At 41.6% G+C, this 18,649-nt stretch overlaps 1 protein-coding gene and 1 long non-coding RNA gene across 2 annotated transcripts in view; one reads left to right on the plus strand and one right to left on the minus strand.

Annotated features, from left to right (window-relative positions):
• Positions 1–18,649, plus strand: part of LOC135967345 (uncharacterized) — a 65,382-nt gene that overhangs the window by 6,839 nt on the left and 39,894 nt on the right. Inside the window, exon 3 of the long non-coding RNA XR_010581366.2 lies at positions 10,983–11,216. This is a non-coding gene — a long non-coding RNA (uncharacterized lncRNA). The remainder of the gene's footprint in view (positions 1–10,982; positions 11,217–18,649) is intronic.
• On the minus strand, positions 7,718–9,299 carry LOC141408702 (ubiquitin carboxyl-terminal hydrolase 17-like). The gene has a single exon (XM_074018068.1). The coding sequence runs from the start codon at positions 9,053–9,055 to the stop codon at positions 7,718–7,720; it is 1,338 nt and encodes a 445-aa protein (XP_073874169.1). The 5' UTR covers positions 9,056–9,299.

The raw sequence follows: 18,649 nt of genomic DNA on the forward strand, positions 1-18,649 counted from the left end.
CTCACTTCCACCCAGCGGATCTTGAGTATCCTCCTTTGAGTCCCCACGAGTGTGTTGTGTGCAGTGGGGCCAGGCTGCTTCATCCACTGCACGTTAAATGTTTCCAATACTTTCTGGCCAAAGTTTAGAGTTGCTAGACCACTGACTTTGAATGTTGACCTGCTTCCTTTTGAACACAGTAAAATCTATTGAAGTTTAAGGTCACCTCTTTTCATGGATGGTGAAGAGGCAGGCTGTTCAGGCGCAACTGCCTTCAGGTCTGGAGGGCGGCGGAGGTCACTGTGGGTGGTGGGTGAATCCGGAACCTCTGTGGCTCTAGACTTTCAAATATTTCATTTTTTCTTTTGTAGTTTTTGTTTGTTGCTTGCTTTTTTCACAATGGGAACTGGAATGTAAGATGCCAAACCAGCCTGTGGGGGACATGGATTTTCACAACAGTAACCACAGAGTGTAGTTTCCATTTCTATTCCCTGTTCATGTGGGAGGCAGAAAAGGAAATCAGGTGCTCAGTTCTAGGGACATCACAGGACTAGGACATGTACAGTGAGGGTGGAAGGCAGAGGCATTGCTTTAGGAGAATAAAATTACTGCATGCACACACATATGTATGTATATGGATGTATGTTCACAAATATGCATATTTATAGATTCTGTTCTCCCTCTCTCTATATAATTTTCTTTATTTCACACTTGATATGTTTTTTTTATTATACTTTGTGTTCTAGGGTACATGTGCACAATGTGTAGGTTTGTTACATATGTATACATGTGCCATGTTGGTGTGATGCATCCATTAACTCGGCATTTACATTAGGTATACCTCCTAATGCTATACCTTCCCCCTCCCCCCACCCTACATCAGGCCCCAGTGTGTGATGTTCCCCTTACTGTGTCCAAGTGATCTCATTGTTCAGTTACCACCTATAAGTGAGAACATGCGGTGTTTGGTTTTTTGTTCTTGTGATAGTTTGCTGAGAATGATGGTTTCCAGCTGCATCCATGTCCCTACAAAGGACTCAAATTCATCCTTTTTTATGGCTGCATAGTATTCCATGGTGTATATGTGCCACATTTTCTTAATCCAGTCTGTCATTATGGACATTTGGGTTGGTTCCAAGTCTTTGCTATTGTGAATAGTGCTGCAGTAAACATACATGAGCATGTGTCTTTATAGCAGCATGATTTATAATCCTTTGGGGATATACCCAGTAATAGGATGGCTGGGTCAAATGGTATTTCAAGTTCTGCATCCTTGAGGAATCGCCACACTGTCTTCCACAGTGGTTGAACTAGTTTACAGTCCCACCAACAGTGTAAAAGTGTTCCTATTTCTCCACATCCTCTCCAGCACCTGTTGTTTCCTGACTTTTTAATGATTGCCATTCTAACTGGTGTGAGGTGGTATCTTATTGTGGTTTTGATTTGCATTTCTCTGATGGCTAGTGATGATGAGCATTTTTTCATGTGTCTGTTGACTGCATAAATGTCTTCTTTTGAGAAGTGTCCATTCTTATCCTTTGCCCACTTTTGGATGGGGTTGTTTGTTTTTTTCTTGTAAATTTGTTTGGGTTCTTTGTAGGTTCTGGATATTAGCCCTTTGTCAGACGAGTAGATTGCCACAATTTTCTCCCATTCTGTAGGTTGCCTGTTCACTCTGATGGTAGTTTCTTTTGCTGTGCAGAAGCTCTTTAGTTTAATTAGATCCCATTTGTCTATTTTGGCTTTTGTTGCCATTGCTTTTGGTGTTGTAGACATGAAGTCCTTGCCCATGCCTATGTCCTGAATGGTATTGCCTAGGTTTTCTTCTAGGGTTTTTATGGTTTTAGGTCTAACATTTAAGTCTCTAATCCCTCTTGAATTAATTTTTGTGTAAGGAGTAAGGAAGGGATCCAGTTTCAGCCTTTATTTATGGCTAGCCAGTTTTCCCAGCAGCATTTATTAAATAGGGAATACTTTCCCCATTTCTTATTTTTGTCAGGTTTGTCAAAAATCAGATGGTTGTAGAAGTGTGGTATTATTTCTGAGGGCTCTGTTCTGCTCCATTGGTCTATAGCTCTGTTTTCATAACAGTACCATGCTGTTTTGGTTACTGTAGCCTTGCTGTATAGTTTTAAGTCAGGTAGTGTGATGCCTCCAGCTTTGTTCTTTTGACTTAGGATTGTCTTGACAATGCGGACTCTTTTTTGGTTCCATATGAACTTTAAAGTGGTTTTTTTCCAATTCTGTAAAGGAAGTCATTGGTAGCTTAATGGGGATGGCATTGAATCTATAAATTACCTTGGGCAGTATGGCCATTTTCACAATATTGATTCTTCCTGTTCATGAGCATGGAATGTTCTTCCATTTGTTTGTGTACTCCTTTATTTCATTGAGCAGTGGTTTGTAGTTCTCCTTGAAGAGGTCCTTCACATCTGTTGTAAGTTGGATTCCTGGGTATTTTATTCTCTTTGAAGCAATTGTTAATGGAGTTCATTCATGATTTGGCTCTCTGTTTGTCTGTTATTGGTGTATAAGAATGCTTGTGATTTTTGCACATTAATTTTGTATCCTGAGACTTTGCTAAAGTTGCTTATCAGTTTGAGGAGATTTTGGGCTGAGACGATGGGGTTTTCTAAATAGACAAGCATGTTATCTGCAAACAGGGACAGTTTGACTTCTTCTTTTCCTAATCAAATACCCTTTATTTCTTTCTCTTGCCTGATTGCCATGGCCAGAACTTCCAACACTATGTTGAATAGGAGTGGTGAGAGAGGGCATCCCTGTCTTGGGCCAGTTTTTAAGGGGAATGCTTCCAGTTTTTGCCCATTCAGTATGATACTGGCTGTGGGTTTGTCATGAATAGCTCTTATTATTTTGAGATGCGTTCCATCAATACTGAATTTATTGAGAGTTTTTAGCATGAAGGGTTGTTGAATTTTGTCAAAGGCCTTTTCTGTATCTATTGAGATAATCATGTGGTTTTTGTCTTTGGTTCTGTTTATATGTTGGATTACGTTTATTGATTCGAGTATGTTGTACCAGCCTTGCATCCCAGGGATGAAGCCCACTTGATCATGGTGGATAAGCTTTTTGATGTGCTGCTGGATTCGGTTAGCCAGTATTTTATTGAGGATTTTTGTGTCAATGTTCATCAGGCATATTGGTCTAAAATTCTCTTGCTTTGGTGTGTCTCTGCCAGGCTTTGGTATCAGGATGATACTGGCCTCATAAAATGAGTTAGAGAGGATTCCCTCTTTTTCTATTGATCGGAATAGTTTCAGAAGGAATGGTACCAGCTCCTCTTTGTACCTCTGGTAGAATTCAGCTATGAATCTTTCTGGTCCTGGACTTTTTTTGGGTAGTAGGCTATTAATTATAACCTCAATTTCAGAGCCTGCTATTGGTCTCTTCAGGGATTCAAATTCTTCCTGGTTTAGTCTTGGCAGAGTGTATGTGTCCAGGAATGTATCCATTTCTTCTAAGTTTTCTAGTTTATTTGCGTAGAGGTTTTTATAGTATTCTCTGATGGTAGTTTGTATTTCTGTGGGGTCAGTGGTGATATCCCCTTTATCATTTTTTATTGCATCTATTTGATTCTTCTCTCTTTTCTTCTTTATTAGTCTTGCTAGCGGTCTATCAATTTTGTTGATCTTTTCAAAAAACTAGCTTCTGGATTCATTGATTTTTTGAAGGGTTTTTTGTGTCTCTGTCTCCTTCAGTTCTGCTCTGATCCTAGTTATTTCTTGCCTTCTGCTAGCTTTTGAATGTGTTTGCTCTTGCTTCTCTAGTTCTTTTAATTGTGATGTTAGGGTGTCAATTTTAGATCTTTCCTGCTTTCTCTTGTGAGAATTTAGTGCTATAAATTTTCCTCTACACACTGCTTTAAATGTGTCCCAGAGATTCTGGTATGTTGTATCTTTGTTCTCATTGGTTTCAAAGAACATCTTTATTTCTGCCTTCATTTCGTTATGTACCCAGTAGTCATTCAAGAGCAAGTTGTTCAGTTTCCATGTAGTTGAGTGGTTTTGATTGAGTTTCTTAATCCTGAATTCTTGTTTGATTGCACTGTGGTCTGAGAGACAGTTTGTTATAATTTCTGTTCTTTTACACTTGCTGAAGGGTGCTTTACTTCAAACTATGTGGTCAATTTTGGAATAAGTACAATGTGGTGCTGAGAATAATGTGTATTCTGTTGATTTGGGGTGGAGAGTTCTGTAGAAGTCTATTAGGTCCGCTTGGTGCAGAGTTGAGTTCAATTCCTGGATATCCTTATTAACTTTCTGTCTCGTTGATCTGTCCAATGTTGACAGTGGGGTGTTGAATTCTCCCACTATTATTGTGTGGAAGTCTAACTCTCTTTGTAAGTCTCTAAGGCCTTGTTTTATGAATCTGGACGCTCGTGTATTGGGTGCATATATATTTAGGATAGTTAACTCTTCTTGTTGAATTGATACTTTTATCATTATGTAATGACCTTCTTTGTCTCTTTTGATCTTTTTGGTTTAATGTCTGTATTATCAGAGACTAGGATTGTAACCCCTGCCATTTTTTTGTTTTCCATTTGCTTGGTAGATCTTCTTCCATCCCTTTATTTTGAGCCTATGTGTGTCTCTGCACGTGAGATGGGTCTCCTAAATACAGCAAACCGATGGGTCTTGACTCTTTATCCAACTTGCCAGTCTGTGTCTTTTAATTGGAGCATTTAACCCATTTACATTTAAAGTTAATATTGTTATGTGTGAACTTGATCCTGTCATTATGATGTTAGTTGGTTATTTTGCTCGTTAGTTGATGCAGTTTCTTCCTAGCATCGATGGTCTTTACATGTTGGCATCTTTTTGCAATGGCTAGTACTGTTTGTTCCTTTCCATGTTTAGTACTTCCTTCAGGAACTCTTGTAGGGCAGGCCTGGTGGTGTCAGAATCTCTCAGCATTTGCTTGTCTGTAAAGGATTTTATTTCTCCTTCACTTATGAAACTTAGTTGACTGGATATGATATTCTGGTTTGAAAATTCTTTAAGAATGTTGACAATCAGCCCCCACTCTCTTCTGGCTTGTAGAGTTTCTGCCAAGATATCTGCTGTTAGTCTGATGGGCTTCCCTTTGTGGGTAATGTAACCTTTCTTTCTGGCTGCCCTTAACATTTTTTCCTTCTTTTCAACTTTGGTGAATCTGACAATTATGTGTTTTGGAGTTGCTCTTCTAGAGGAGTATCTTTGTGGCATCCTCTGTATTTCCCGAATTTGAATGTTGGCCTGCCTTGCTGGGTTAGGGAAGTTCTCCTGGATGATATCCTGCAGAGTATTTTCCAACTTGGTTCCATTCTCCCCATCACTTTCAGGTACACCAATCAGATGTAGATTTGGTCTTTTCACATAATCCCATATTTCTTGGAGGCTTTGTTGATTTCTTTTTACTCTTTCTTCTTTAAATTTCTCTTCTTGCTTCATTTGATTCATTTGATCTTCAATCTCTGATACTCTTTCTTCCAGTTGATCAAGTCGGTTGCTGAAGCTTGTGCATTTGTCGTGTAGTTCCTGTGTCATGGTTTTCATCTCTATCACGTCGTTTATGGACTTCTCTGCATTGGTTATTCTAGTTACCCATTCGTCAAATCTTTTTTCAAGGTTGTTAGTTTCTTTGTGCTGGGTTCATAGTTCCTCCTTTAGTTCTGAGAAATTTGATCAACTGAAGCCTTCCTCTCTCAACTTGTCAAAGTCATTCTCCATCCAGCTTTGTTCTATTGCTGGTGAGGAGCTGCGTTCCTTTGGATGGGGAGAGGTGCTCTGATTTTTTGAATTTTGAGCTTTTCTGCACTGCTTTTTCCCCCTCTTTGTGGTTTTATCTACCTTTGGTCTTTGATGATGTTGATGTATGGATGAGGTTTTGGTGTGGATGTCCTTTCTGTTTGTTAGTTTTCCTTCTAACAGTCAGGACCCTCAGCTTCAGGTCTGTTGGAGTTTGCTTGAGGTCCACTCCAGGTAGGCTACTCCCAGTTAGGCTCTCCAGTTAGGCTACTCGGGGGTCAGGGACCCACTTGAGCAGGTAGTCTGTCAGTTCTCAGATCCCAACCTCCATGCTGGGAGAATCACTACTCTCTTCGAAGCTGTCAGACAGGGACATTTACATCTGCAGAGGTTTCTGCTGCTTTTTGTTTAGCTATGCCCTGTCCCCAGAGGTGGAGTCTACAGAGACAGGCAGGCCTCCTTGAGCTTCAGTGGGCTCCACCCAGTTCGAGCTTCCTGGCTGCTTTGTTTACCTACTTAAGCCTCAGCAATGGTGGGCACCCCTCCCCCAGCCTCACTGCCGCCTTGCAGTTAGATCTCAGACTGCTGTGCTAGCAATGATAGAGGCTCTGTGGGCCTGGGACCCTCTGAGCCAGGCATGGGATATAATCTCCTGGTGTGTTGTTTGCTAAGACCCTTGGTAAAGCACAGTATTGGGTGGGAGTGACCCAATTTTCCAGTGTTCTGTGTCACAGTTTCCCTTCACTAGGAAAAGGAATTCCCTTCCCCCTTGCACTTCTTAGGTGACGTGATGCCTTGCCCTGCTTCGGCTCTCACTCGTTGGGCTGCGCCCACTGTCCTGCACCAACTGTCCAACATGCCCCAGTGAGATGAACCCGGTACCTCAATTGGAAATGCAGAAATCACCCATCTTCTGTGTTGTTCACGCTGGCAGCTGGTGGCTGGAGCTGTTCCTATTCGGCCATTGTGGCACCAACCTCACTTGATATGATTTCTAAATTTAAATACCTTTGAGACAAACGCGAATTGTGAAGGGATTTAAAAATGTCAGTGAAAATGGAATTAAAAATAAAAATGTAAATATCAACTTTATTTCTCAATATAATCTCTACTGAGGTTATATTGGACGATTGACCCGGAATCTCCCAAATGCCATTTTGATACACACCAAATGAGATTTATTTCAGTACTTGCTGATTTTATTTTAGTTGAATACACACACGCTCCTGTGTTTGATTTCCTTTATTATCAATACGACTTACTTCCAAATGACTCACATACCAGTGGGATGATTTTCTGCTTCAATTCATTGGAAATGGACAGCATTCAATAGGCAAGTGTGTCTGTCTGTCTGTCTCCAGCATTCTGTGGGTTCCACCAAGGGCACAAGTCCTAGGGCTCCTGAGGTCCATTCAACAAGCAATGTAAAAACGGCGAGGCAGGTTCAAAAGAAGAACACCCTTCCTCTCTTCAAATGCGTCCCAGTTTCCACTACTCAAGGTAGGGAGAAGGATCCACAGAAGTCCCACGTTCGCAACATTTCAACTTCTGGTGCTCACCAACAACTGACGAATGAAACACACCCCAAGAGAAAATAGTCAACCCCGTCCCCTGCAATAACCTCACACGCAATACTACACCGCAATATGTCATATTCAGAAATTCACACTGAATGTCATCTACCATGAACACAAACACACAGACACTGCCTCCACAGGTTCAGAAGACTCACGACTGCAAAACTCGATGTTTGCCATGTCTGGGCTCATCCTGAAACGCAGCCATCACTATCCAGTTGTCCCTCTTGTGTAGACAGAAACCTGGGCTCCTCATCACTTTATGTCGGATTGACTGTGTATGTGATATGATGGTGTGTGTGTGTGCGTGCATGAACCCCCTCGTGGGGGTGTGTGTGTGTACGTGTATGTGTGTGTGTGTGTCAGTGTGTGTGCGCATGCACTCCTGCGTTTGGGTGGAGACTTTTCCTGAGATCACTGGCACACAAACAGAGCCCTCTTGCTGTGTTTGTTCCTCCCTTTGGATCTCCTGGTCCTCCCTTGCAGAGAAGTGAGTGTGTCAGTGTTCATGGACTCCTGAGGTGTCAGGTTCCTTGAAGAGAGGTTCAGCAGGGAGCTTTGCTGTTCAGGATGACGGTTGTTCATCCCACCCTTGTATTTTGATGGATGAATCACAAGCACGTTGGGAGGCAGGGTACATTCGACTTTTCTGACGTTGAAGTCAGGCTTGGTTTTGTTTTGTTCTTGGAGGAACTTCCAGTGGTCTAAGGTGCTTTCCTGTGTGGCTCTTTCCACCAAGTGCTCCTCCAAGTCGGGTACCTGGAGGCAGGGTTCTCTCTGGAGCTCTCCTTGCGTTGCTCGCCTGTCTTTGTGTTCAGCGCCAAGGGCTCCTGGTTCCCTGCCTATTGACACACTCTCACTGCATCTTTCCAGTTCACTCTTCTGGATGTAAAAGAGGACATAGGCCTGTTGACTCAGGACAGAAGCGATGCTACAGGCTGTGACCTCGGTGTCATCCATTTTATACCACTGGCCTCCTGGAGCTTTGACATAAGAGAGGTAATGTCCGTTGTGACAACTCCACCCAGCGTGGACCAGCACAGCATAGAGGACATAGACTAGAGGTCCTGTGTTCTGCTGAGACATGTATGGCTGCATATCAAGGCACTCAGGGTATTGCACATTCTTGGCAAGTTTGTTGCCTGTGACATCGGAGAATCTCTTCAATACAAGGATGAGGACCTTGGCAGAAGTGTGCAGAGTGAACGTCTTAGAGGCAGGCGCCTTCTGCAGACAAAGACCACAATGATAGGCATTCTCTCCATTGAGTTCTTCGGGCTTCACCACCTGTTCCAAAGCTTGCTTCACACTCTGAGCTGCCTGGATATCCAGGGCGATGTCCAGGTAAGGGTCAAAGGTGTCCGAAACGCCCTGGCAGTGGAGACACTTGATTTGAGATCTCCAGCAGCCTCCAAATATCTGGGGGATGAGGGTGGTGTCCTCAGAGTCATGATCTACCTGCTTGTGCCCGGGAAGGCATGCCTTTTTCATGGCATCCACAATGAACATCAGAAACTCATGGGCATCTTCCTGCTTGCCTCGATGGAAGCCAGCAGCCAATGCCTGTGAGGGCTGGATGACGTGGCCAGGACAGTGGAGGGCCCATGTAATGTGAGCTTCCATCGTACACAGCATGCAGCACTTGTGACGCTGACAAAGTTGAGAGTGCTCCTGGGACAGCATGTAGTTGGCAAGGGGCGGTGTGTATGTCAGGCACTGCAGGGAAGCATTCAAGTAGCAAGTATTTCCCATATTCTGGAGCCCAGCCCCCACCGCAGCAGGTCTCCTGCTACTGAGAGGAAGCTTCTTTCTGGGGGCAGGCTGTCTTGCCACAGGAGCCAAATCATCACAGAGGTTGACTTGGGTCTCAGATGACAGTGGTGACTTCTCAGGTAGAGAAGTCCGCTGAATTTCAGCAAAAGCTGCTTCTGGCCGAGAAGATATGAGTTTTGAAAAGTGGTTGAACTGCCACTCACCTCCCAAGTGGAGTGAATCGGCCTCCGTGTCGCCAGGAGCAAGGATCACAAGCTTTTTCTGCTGGGACCACACGTTGCAGAAACACGCTATCTCTTCCGAGAGAGTCTTCAAATGACGCGCCATCTGGCTGCATCAGCCCTTATATAACTCACCCCCGCCTACCGCGAACACCCCACCCACCCATCAGGTACGCGGTCCACCAATCCAATATCAGCGCTCAGTTAAAGAATGAGTCATAGGGTATGTCCCCTTGTATTCCCCAGGGAGTTCACTTAAAACTCCTGGGGAATGCGTTAGTTTACTTAAAACAGTGGTAGGGAATAATTCTGTCCTTACAAAACAATGTGTGTGTTTGTGTGTATGTGTTTGCTTGCATGAACTTGTGGGCATGCGGAATCATGCCCATGTGAGTGTTTCTTTGTTTTTGTTTATATGTCTGGGTGTGTGTGTGTTTGAGCTGCGATGTGCTTCTAACTATGTGCTTTTGGCAGTTACGATCATCCTTTCAGGCATTGAAGGACAGGAAGTCAGACCTGTACTTTCTGACTTGAGAATCATCAATGAAGTACAGTTAATAACATAGTGTATTTGTTTCCTTAATATCAAAGAAGAAATCCGTGCAGTCTAATAAGTATTCTAGCGATAACCTTTCCATGTTCAGCCTATTGATTCTGTGTTCAAGTGAAATGACTTACCAGTGGGGACCAAGGCATGTCTTTGCAGGAAATGCTCTTGTGGAAGCTATATACCGAAATCATAAAGCATCAAGTATTGGAAACATGCACTGAACTTAGACGAAATACTCAGTGCCCAAATTAGACTGTGAAAGACTTTCAGGAAATCATGCAATCACCGACATACCAATTGATGACATTCCCCGTATTTATGATTGCAAGTAAAGAGAAATACTCATGACATTCTATTTCCAGCGATTGAGGTCATATGACCGCAATTTAAGAAATCATGAAATCAGAAAACTTGACTAATCACAGTTTAATCCAACTAAAACCTTTGGTTCATTTAAGAAAGGATGAATATAAAAACAACATATCACACAGCATGGGAGATAATATTTTAATACGTATGTGATAATGGATCAACATTTGAGAGAGATGAAATAAATAGTTGTAAATTTGAGAATAGCATATAACCAGAATTAAACACTGTAAATGCCTGGGTGATGGGAGTGAGTCCATGTCTCAGGAGGAAACATAGAGATTTAAAAGCAGGGCGTCTAAAAGAGATTTGCATACCGTTGTTAAAACTGGCGGTTGTTTTAGTAAGAAAGGGAAAAATAAACCATTTGTCTTAGGGATTGTTGCATATATTTTTCATCGTCTGAGATGTTGCTTCCAATTCCAGTTAAGCATTGTGTGGTGGACTTGCAGTTACCACATTTGGTGGAAAATGTCATGCTGATGAAGGTAGACTTGTTTCCCAAACTAAGAGGGACAGAATTTGGGTGTTTCTTTGGGACTTTTGGCTTACTAGGAATAAAGATCCTGGCTCTAGGGATTTTCTTAAAATTTTTCAGATAATGAGAAAGAGAATAGAATTTAGGCCAGGTGGCAAGACCTCGAGGTGTACAGAAGCATCCCCGGTCTCAGGGCCCATGAAATCAGGATGATTTTAGGGAGGATGGTGGAATGAGGAGAGTGTGACCTTTGGCCTCCTTTCTTTCCCTTTTCTTTTCATGGGTCAGGTGTGCTCTATCAGAAGGCTTCCCCTTTCTGTTGGACAGAGTCCTGGAAGAAGAAATGAGCGCTGCTGAGAAAGATGCTCCACAAGGAGGAAGGAGTCACTATTTTCAGGAGCATGATCCCCAGAAGCATGAGAAATCCAGATGCCGTGGCTTTACACAGGATGCTGGAGTTTCTTTCCTCTGGATCCGGGAACTTGGCATCAGTGTTCTGTAATGCCCATAACTGATTTTGAGGTGAGTCCACTTGATAACCTGTCAGCGTGTCATGCTCATTACACTGCAATTCACACACATGTCACACCGAAACACTCTGAATGAGCATATTTATGTGCTTGAACAGTGTTGCATCCAAGATTCTGTGATTCTACAGAGTCCTGAGTTCTGTCCTGGACATCTCTACTCTTGGGTAGGTCAACTTTGATCACTATACCTAATGATAAATGTACCATTAAATCTAATCAGCAAATACACTAAAGGAAGGGGCCATTCTCCATAATTGTTTCACTCTGGGAGGTCAACTTTAATAACTGTACCTAAGAAGAAAGGGATCTGTGATGATTCCACATCAAAGAACCTGTTGATTTTTTGTCATTTGAATGAATTATGTTAACATTTAAATAGAGTTTAAAACCCCAGATTTCCCATGAAATCTAATCAGCCATGAAATCTAATCAGCAGATACACAAAAGGAAGGGGCCATTCTCTAAAATCGTTTCCACTGAAACACCACCACCAATAAACAAGTCTCATTGCAGGAAAGGGATCCTGCTTCCAAGATCCAGTTTGCACAGTTGGACGATTGACCCATAATCTCCTCTAATGCAATTTTTTAACACCCCAAGTGAGATTTATTTCCGGGTTTTCTAATATTATTTCAGCTGAATGCACACACTCCTGTGTTTCAATTTCTTTCAAATACCTTTTAATAATGAAGTATCTTGCTGTTTCACCCCTTATATAACTAATGCCCACCTACCGGTTCCACTACATTTACCCATCAATTACCCAATTTAACAATGAAATATCAGCAGTCAATTAAGTTTTGTGTCTTAGGTTGTATCCTTTTGCATTCCTCAGGGAATTTAATGGACACAGCTTAAATTGTGATTATAGAACAGTTGAATCAGATTTACTAATCAGTGTTATGGGCAAATATGATAGGAGTGGAACTGAGTTAGGACAGTGGCTACACATTTGCCTTATTTCATGTAAAACAATGCCAGTTAACAATTGTGTACGTATTAAACAGTTTGTGTCTGTGTGTGTATTTGTATCTTTGTGTCTGGATGTGAGAGTGTGTGTGTGTGTGTTGAGAAGTACTTCCAAGCATGTGCATCTGGGAGATAAGATCATTCTTTCCGCGATTGAACGACAAGAAGTTGGAACTACACTTTCTGATTTGAGAATGTGCAGCGATGTTATGTAATTAACACAGCATATTGTGTCTTAATTAAAATGGAGAGATCAATGGAGTCAAATAGACATTCCAGAGATAACCTTCCCATTTTTGACCAATTGATTCTATATCATGTTGCAATGATCTGGCTGTGGGGACAAGACAAGTCTTTGCATGAAATGGTCTTGTGGAAGCAATATATGCAAATAATAAAGCATCAAAAGGGACTATGCTTCAATTTGTAGAAATATTCACTTAAGTTTGCTGAAATTCTCAATGCCCAAAATAGACTGCAGAACACTTTCAGGAAAACATGCTATAACCCAGAGATTAATTGATGACATCCACCGAAGTGATGACTGCAAGAAAAGAGAAATATTCATGGAATTTTATATCCAAGGGTTTCTTGTATATGACAGCATATTTTGAAAAGTCAAAATCAGAAAAACTTGACAAACAGGAAGATATCTAAGCTAAAACCTTTTGTTCATTAAAGGAGCGATGAGAGGCAGTTCCGAGATGGCCGAATAGGAACAGATCCAGCCTCCAGCTCCCAGCGTGAGCAACACAGGAGACGGGTGATTTCTGCATTTCCAACTGAGGTACCGGGTTCATCTCACTGGGGCTTGTTGGACAGTGGGGGCAGGACAGTGAATGCAGCACACAGAGCAACAACCGAAGCAGGGCGAGGCATCACCTCACCCAGGAAGTGCAAGGGGGAAGGGAATTCCCTTTCCTAGCCAAGGGAAACCGTGATACGCAGCACCTGGAAAATTGGGTTACTCCCACGCTAACACTGTCCTTTATCAAGGGTCTCAGCAAATGTCACACCAGGAGATTATATCCCGCATCTGGCTTGGAGAGTCCCAGGCCCACAGAGCCTCCCTCATTGCTAGCACAGTAGTCCAAGATCTAACTGCAAGGAGGCTGCAAGGCTGGAGGAGGGGCGCTTGCCATTGCTGAGGCTTGAGTAGGTAAACAAAGTGGTGGGGAAGCTCAATCTGGGTGGAGCCCACCACAGCTCAAAGAGGCCTGCCTGTCTCTGTAGACTCCACCTCTGGGGAGAGGGCATAGCCAAACAAAAGGCAGCAGAAACCTCTGCAGATTTAAATGTCCCTGTCTGACAGCTTTGAAGAGAGTAGTGGTTCTCCCAGCATGGTGTTTGAGATCTGAGAACAGACAGACTGCCTGCTCAAGTGGGTCCCTGACCCTGGAGTAGCCTAACTGGGAGACACCCCCACTAGGGTAAGATTGACACCTCACATCTCACACAACCAGGTACCCCTCTGAGACGAAGCTTCCAGAGGAATAATCAGGCAGAAACATTTGCTGTTCAGCAATATTCACTCTTCTGCAGCCTCCACTGCTGCCACCTAGGCAAACAGGGTCTGGAGTGGACCTTGAGCAAACTCCAACAGACCTGTAGCTGAGGGTCATGACTATTAGAAAGAAAGCTAACAAACAAACAGAAAGGACATCCACACCAAAACCCCATCTGTACATCAACATCATCAAAGACCAAAGGTAGATAAAACCACAAAGATGGGGAAAAAGAAGTGCAGAAAAACTGAAAATTCTAAAAATCTGAGCAACACTCCCCCTCCAAAGGAATGCAGCTCCTCTCCAGCAATGGAACAAAGCTGAACAGAGAATGACTTTGACGAGTTGAGAGAAGAAGGCTTCAGACGATCAAACTTCTCCGAGCTAAAGGAGGAAGTTCGAACCCATAGCAAAGAAGCTAAAAACCTTGGAAAAAGATTTCCTGAATGGCTAACTAGAATAACCAATGTAAAGAAGTCCTTAAATGACCTGAGAGAGCTGAAAACCATGACACAAGAACTACATGACAAATGCGCAAGCTTCAGTAACCGACTCGGTCAACTGGAAGAAAGGGCGTCAGTGATTGAAGATCAAATGAATAAAATGAAGTGAGAAGAGAAGTTTAGAGAAAAAAGAGTAAAAAGAAATGAACAAAGCCTCCAAGAAATATGGGAATATGGGAAAAGGCAAAATCTACGTCTGATTTGTGTACCTGAAAGTGAAGTGGAGAATGGAACCAAGTTGGAAAACATTCTGCAGGATATCATCCAGGAGAACTCCCCCAACCTAGCAAGGCAGGCTGACATTCAAATTCAGGAAATACAGAGAACGCCACAAAGATACTCCTCTAGATGAGCAACTCCAAGACACATAATTGTCAGATTCACCAAAGTTGAAAAGAAGGAAAAAATGTTAAGGGCAGCCAGAAAGAAAGGTCGGGTTACCCACAAAGGGAAGCCCATTAGACTAACAGTGGATTTCTCGGCAGAAACTCTACAAGCCAGAAGGGAGGGGTGGGGCAATATTCAACATTCTTAAAGAAAAGAATTTTCAACCCAGAATTTCATATCCAGACAAATTAAGTTTCATAAGTGAGGGAGAAATAAAATCTTTACAGACAAGCAAATGCTGAGAGATTTTGTCACCACCAGGCCTGCCCTACAAGAGCTCCTGAAGGAAGCACTAAACATGGAAATGAACAACCCATACCAGCCATTGCAAAAACATGCCAAAATGTAAAGACCATCGATGCTAGGAAGAAACTGCATCAACTAATGAGCAAAATAACCAGCCAACATCATAATGACAGGATCAAGTTCACATGTAACAATATTAACCTAAATGTAAATGGGCTAAATGTTCCAATTAAAAGACACAGACTGGCAAGTTGGATAAAGAGTCAGGAGCTCTTATAGGGCAGGCCTGGTGGTGACAAGACCCACCAGTTTGCTGTATTCAGGAGACCCATCTCATGTGCAGAGACACACATAGGCTCAAAATAAAGGGATGGAGGAAGATCTACCAAGCAAATGGAAAACAAAAAATGGCAGGGGTTGCAATCCTAGTCGCTGATAAAACAGAGTTTAAACCAAGAAAGATCAAAAGAGACAAAGAAGGCCATTACACAATCGTAAAGGGATCAATTCAACAGGAAGAGCTAACTATCCAAAATATATATACACCCAATTCAGGAGCACCCAGATTCATAAAGCAAGTCCTTAGAGACTTACAAAGAGACTTAGATTCCCACACAATGATAATGGGAGACTTTAATACCCCACTGTCAACATTAGACAGATCAACGAGACAGAAAGTTAAGGATATACAGGAATTGAACCCAGCTCTGCACCAAGCAGACCTAATAGACATCTACAGAACTCTCTACCCCAAACCAACAGAATATACATTCTTCTCAACACCATATCTCACTTATTCCAAAATTGACCACATAGTTCGAAGTAAAGCACTCCTCAGGAAATATAAAAGAACAGAAACTATAACAAACTGTCTCTCAGACCACAGTACAATCAAACAAGAACTCAGGATTAAGAAACTAAATCAAAACTGCTCAACTAAATGGAAACTAAACAACCTGCTCCTGAATGACTACTGGTTACATAACGAAATGAAGGCAGAAATAAAGATGTTCTTTGAAACCAATGAGAACAAAGATACATCATACCAGAATCTCTGGACACATTTAAAGCAGTGTGTAGAGGGAAATTTATAGCACTAAATTCTCACAAGAGAAAGCAGGAAAGATCTAAAATTGACATCCTAATATCACAACTAAAAGAACTAGAGAAGCAAGAGCAAACACATTCAAAAGCTAGCAGAAGGTAAGAAATAACTAAGATCAGAGCAGAACTGAAGGAGACAGAGACACAAAAAACCCTTCAAAAAGTCAATGAATCCAGAAGCTGATTTTTTGAAAAGATTAACAAAATTGATAGGCAGCTAGCAAGACTAATAAAGAAGAAAAGAGAGAAGAATCAAATAGATGCAATAAAAAATGATAAAGGGGATATCACCACTGACCCCACAGAAATACAAAGTACCATCAGAGAATATTAAAAACACCTCTACATAAATAAGCTAGAAAACCTAGAGTAAATGGATAAATTCCTGGACACATACATTCTCCCAAGACTAAACCAGGAAGAAGTTGAATCCCTGAATAGACCAATAACAGGCTCTGAAATTGAGGCAATAATTAATAGCCTACCAACAAAAAAGTCCAGGACCAGAAAGATTCATAGCCGAATTCTACCAGAGGTGCAAGGAGGAGCTGGTACCATTCCTTCTGAAACTATTCTAATCAATAGAAAAAGAGGGAATCCTCCCTAACTCATTTTATAAGGCCAACACCATCCTGATACCAAAGCCCGGCAGAGACACAACAAAAAAAAGAGAATTTTAGACCAATATCCCTGATGAACATCCATGCAAAAATCCTCAATAAAATACTGGTAAACAAAATCCACAGCACTTCAAAGAGCTTATCCACCATGATCAAGTGGGCTTCATCCCTGGGATGCAAGACTGGTTCAACATACACAAATCAATAAACGTAATCCAGCATATAAACAGAACCAAAGACAAAAACCACATGATTATCTCAATAGATGCAGAAAAGGCCTTTGACAAAATTCAACAGCTCTTCATGCTAAAAACTTAATAAATTCAGAATTGATGGAACATATCTCAAAATAATAAGAGCTATTTATGACAAACCCACAGCCTATATCATATTGAATAAGCAAAAACTGGAAGCATTCCCCTTGAAAGCTAGCACAAGACAGGGATGCCCTCTTTCACCACTCCTATTCAACATAGTGTTGAACTTCTGGCCAGGGCAACCAGGCAAGAGAAAGAAATAAAGGGTATTCAATTAGGAAAAGAGGAAGTCAAATTGTCCCTGTTTGCAGATGACATGATTGTATATTTAGAAAACCTCATCCTCTCAGCCCAAAATCTCCTTAAGCTGATAAGCAACTTCAGCAAAGTCTCAGGATACAAAATCAATTTGCAAAAATCACAAGCATTCTTATACACCAATGACAGACAAACAGAGAACCAAATCATAAGTGAACTCCCATTCACAATTGCTTCAAAGAGAATAAAATATCTAGGAATCTAACTTACAAGGGATGTGAAGGACCTCTTCAAGGAGAACTACAAACCACTGCTGAATGAAATAAAAGAGGACAGAAACAAATGGGAGAACATTCCATACATTCCATGCTCATGGATAGGAAGAATCAAGAATCAATATAGTGAAAATGGCCATACTGTGCAAGGTAATTTATAGATTCAATGCCATCCCCATTAAGCTACCAGTGACTTTCTTCACAGAATTGGAAAAAACTACTTTAAAGTTCATATGGAACCAAAAAAGAGTCCACATTGCCAAGACAATCCTAAGTCAAAAGAACAAAGCTGGAGTCATCACACTACCTGACTTCAAACTATACTACAAGTCTACAGTAACCAAAACAGCATGGTACTGGTACCAAAACAGAGCTATAGACCAATGGAACAGAACAGAGCCCTCAGAAATAATACCACACTTCTACAACTATCTGATCTTTGACAAATCTGACAAAAACAAGAAATGGAGAAAGGATTCCCTATTTAATAAATACTGCTGGGAAAAGTGGCTAGCCATAAGTAGAAAGCTGAAACTGTATCCTTTCCTTACACCTTATACAAAAATTAATTCAAGATGCATTAGAGACTTAAATGTTAGACCTAAAACCATAAAAACCCTAGAAGAAAACCTAGGCGATACCATTCAGGACACAAGCATGGGCAAGGACTTCATGTCTAAAATAACAAAAGCAATGGCAACAAAAGCCAAAATTGACAAATGGGATCTAATTAAACTAAAGAGCTTCTGCACAGCAGAAGAAACTACCATCAGAATAAACAGGCAACCTACAGAATGGGAGAAAATTTTTGCAATCTACTCATCTGACAAAGGGCTAATATCCAGAACCTACAAAGAACTCAAAGAAATTTACAAGAAAAAAAAAAAAAAAAAATCCCATCAAAAAGTGGGCAAAGGATATGAACAGACACTTCTCAAAAGAAGACATTTATGCAGTCAACAGACACATGAAAAAATGCTCATCATCACTAGCCATCAAAGAAATGCAAATCAAGACCATAATGAGATACCGTCTCACACCAGTTAGAATGGTGATCCTAAAAAGTCAGGAAACAACAGGTGCTGGAGAGGATGTGGAGAAATAGGAACACTTTTACACCGTTGGTGGAACTGTCAACTATCAACTAGTTCAACCATTGTGGAAAACAGCATGGCAATTCCTTAAGGATCTAGAACTAGAAATACCATTTGACCCAGACATCCCATTACTGGCTATATCCCCAAAGGATTATAAATCATGCTGCTATAAAGACATGCACACATATGTTTATTGCGTCACTA

This window comes from Macaca fascicularis, chromosome 15 (genome assembly GCF_037993035.2).
Source record: "Macaca fascicularis isolate 582-1 chromosome 15, T2T-MFA8v1.1".
NCBI classification, from domain to species: Eukaryota; Metazoa; Chordata; class Mammalia; order Primates; family Cercopithecidae; genus Macaca; species Macaca fascicularis.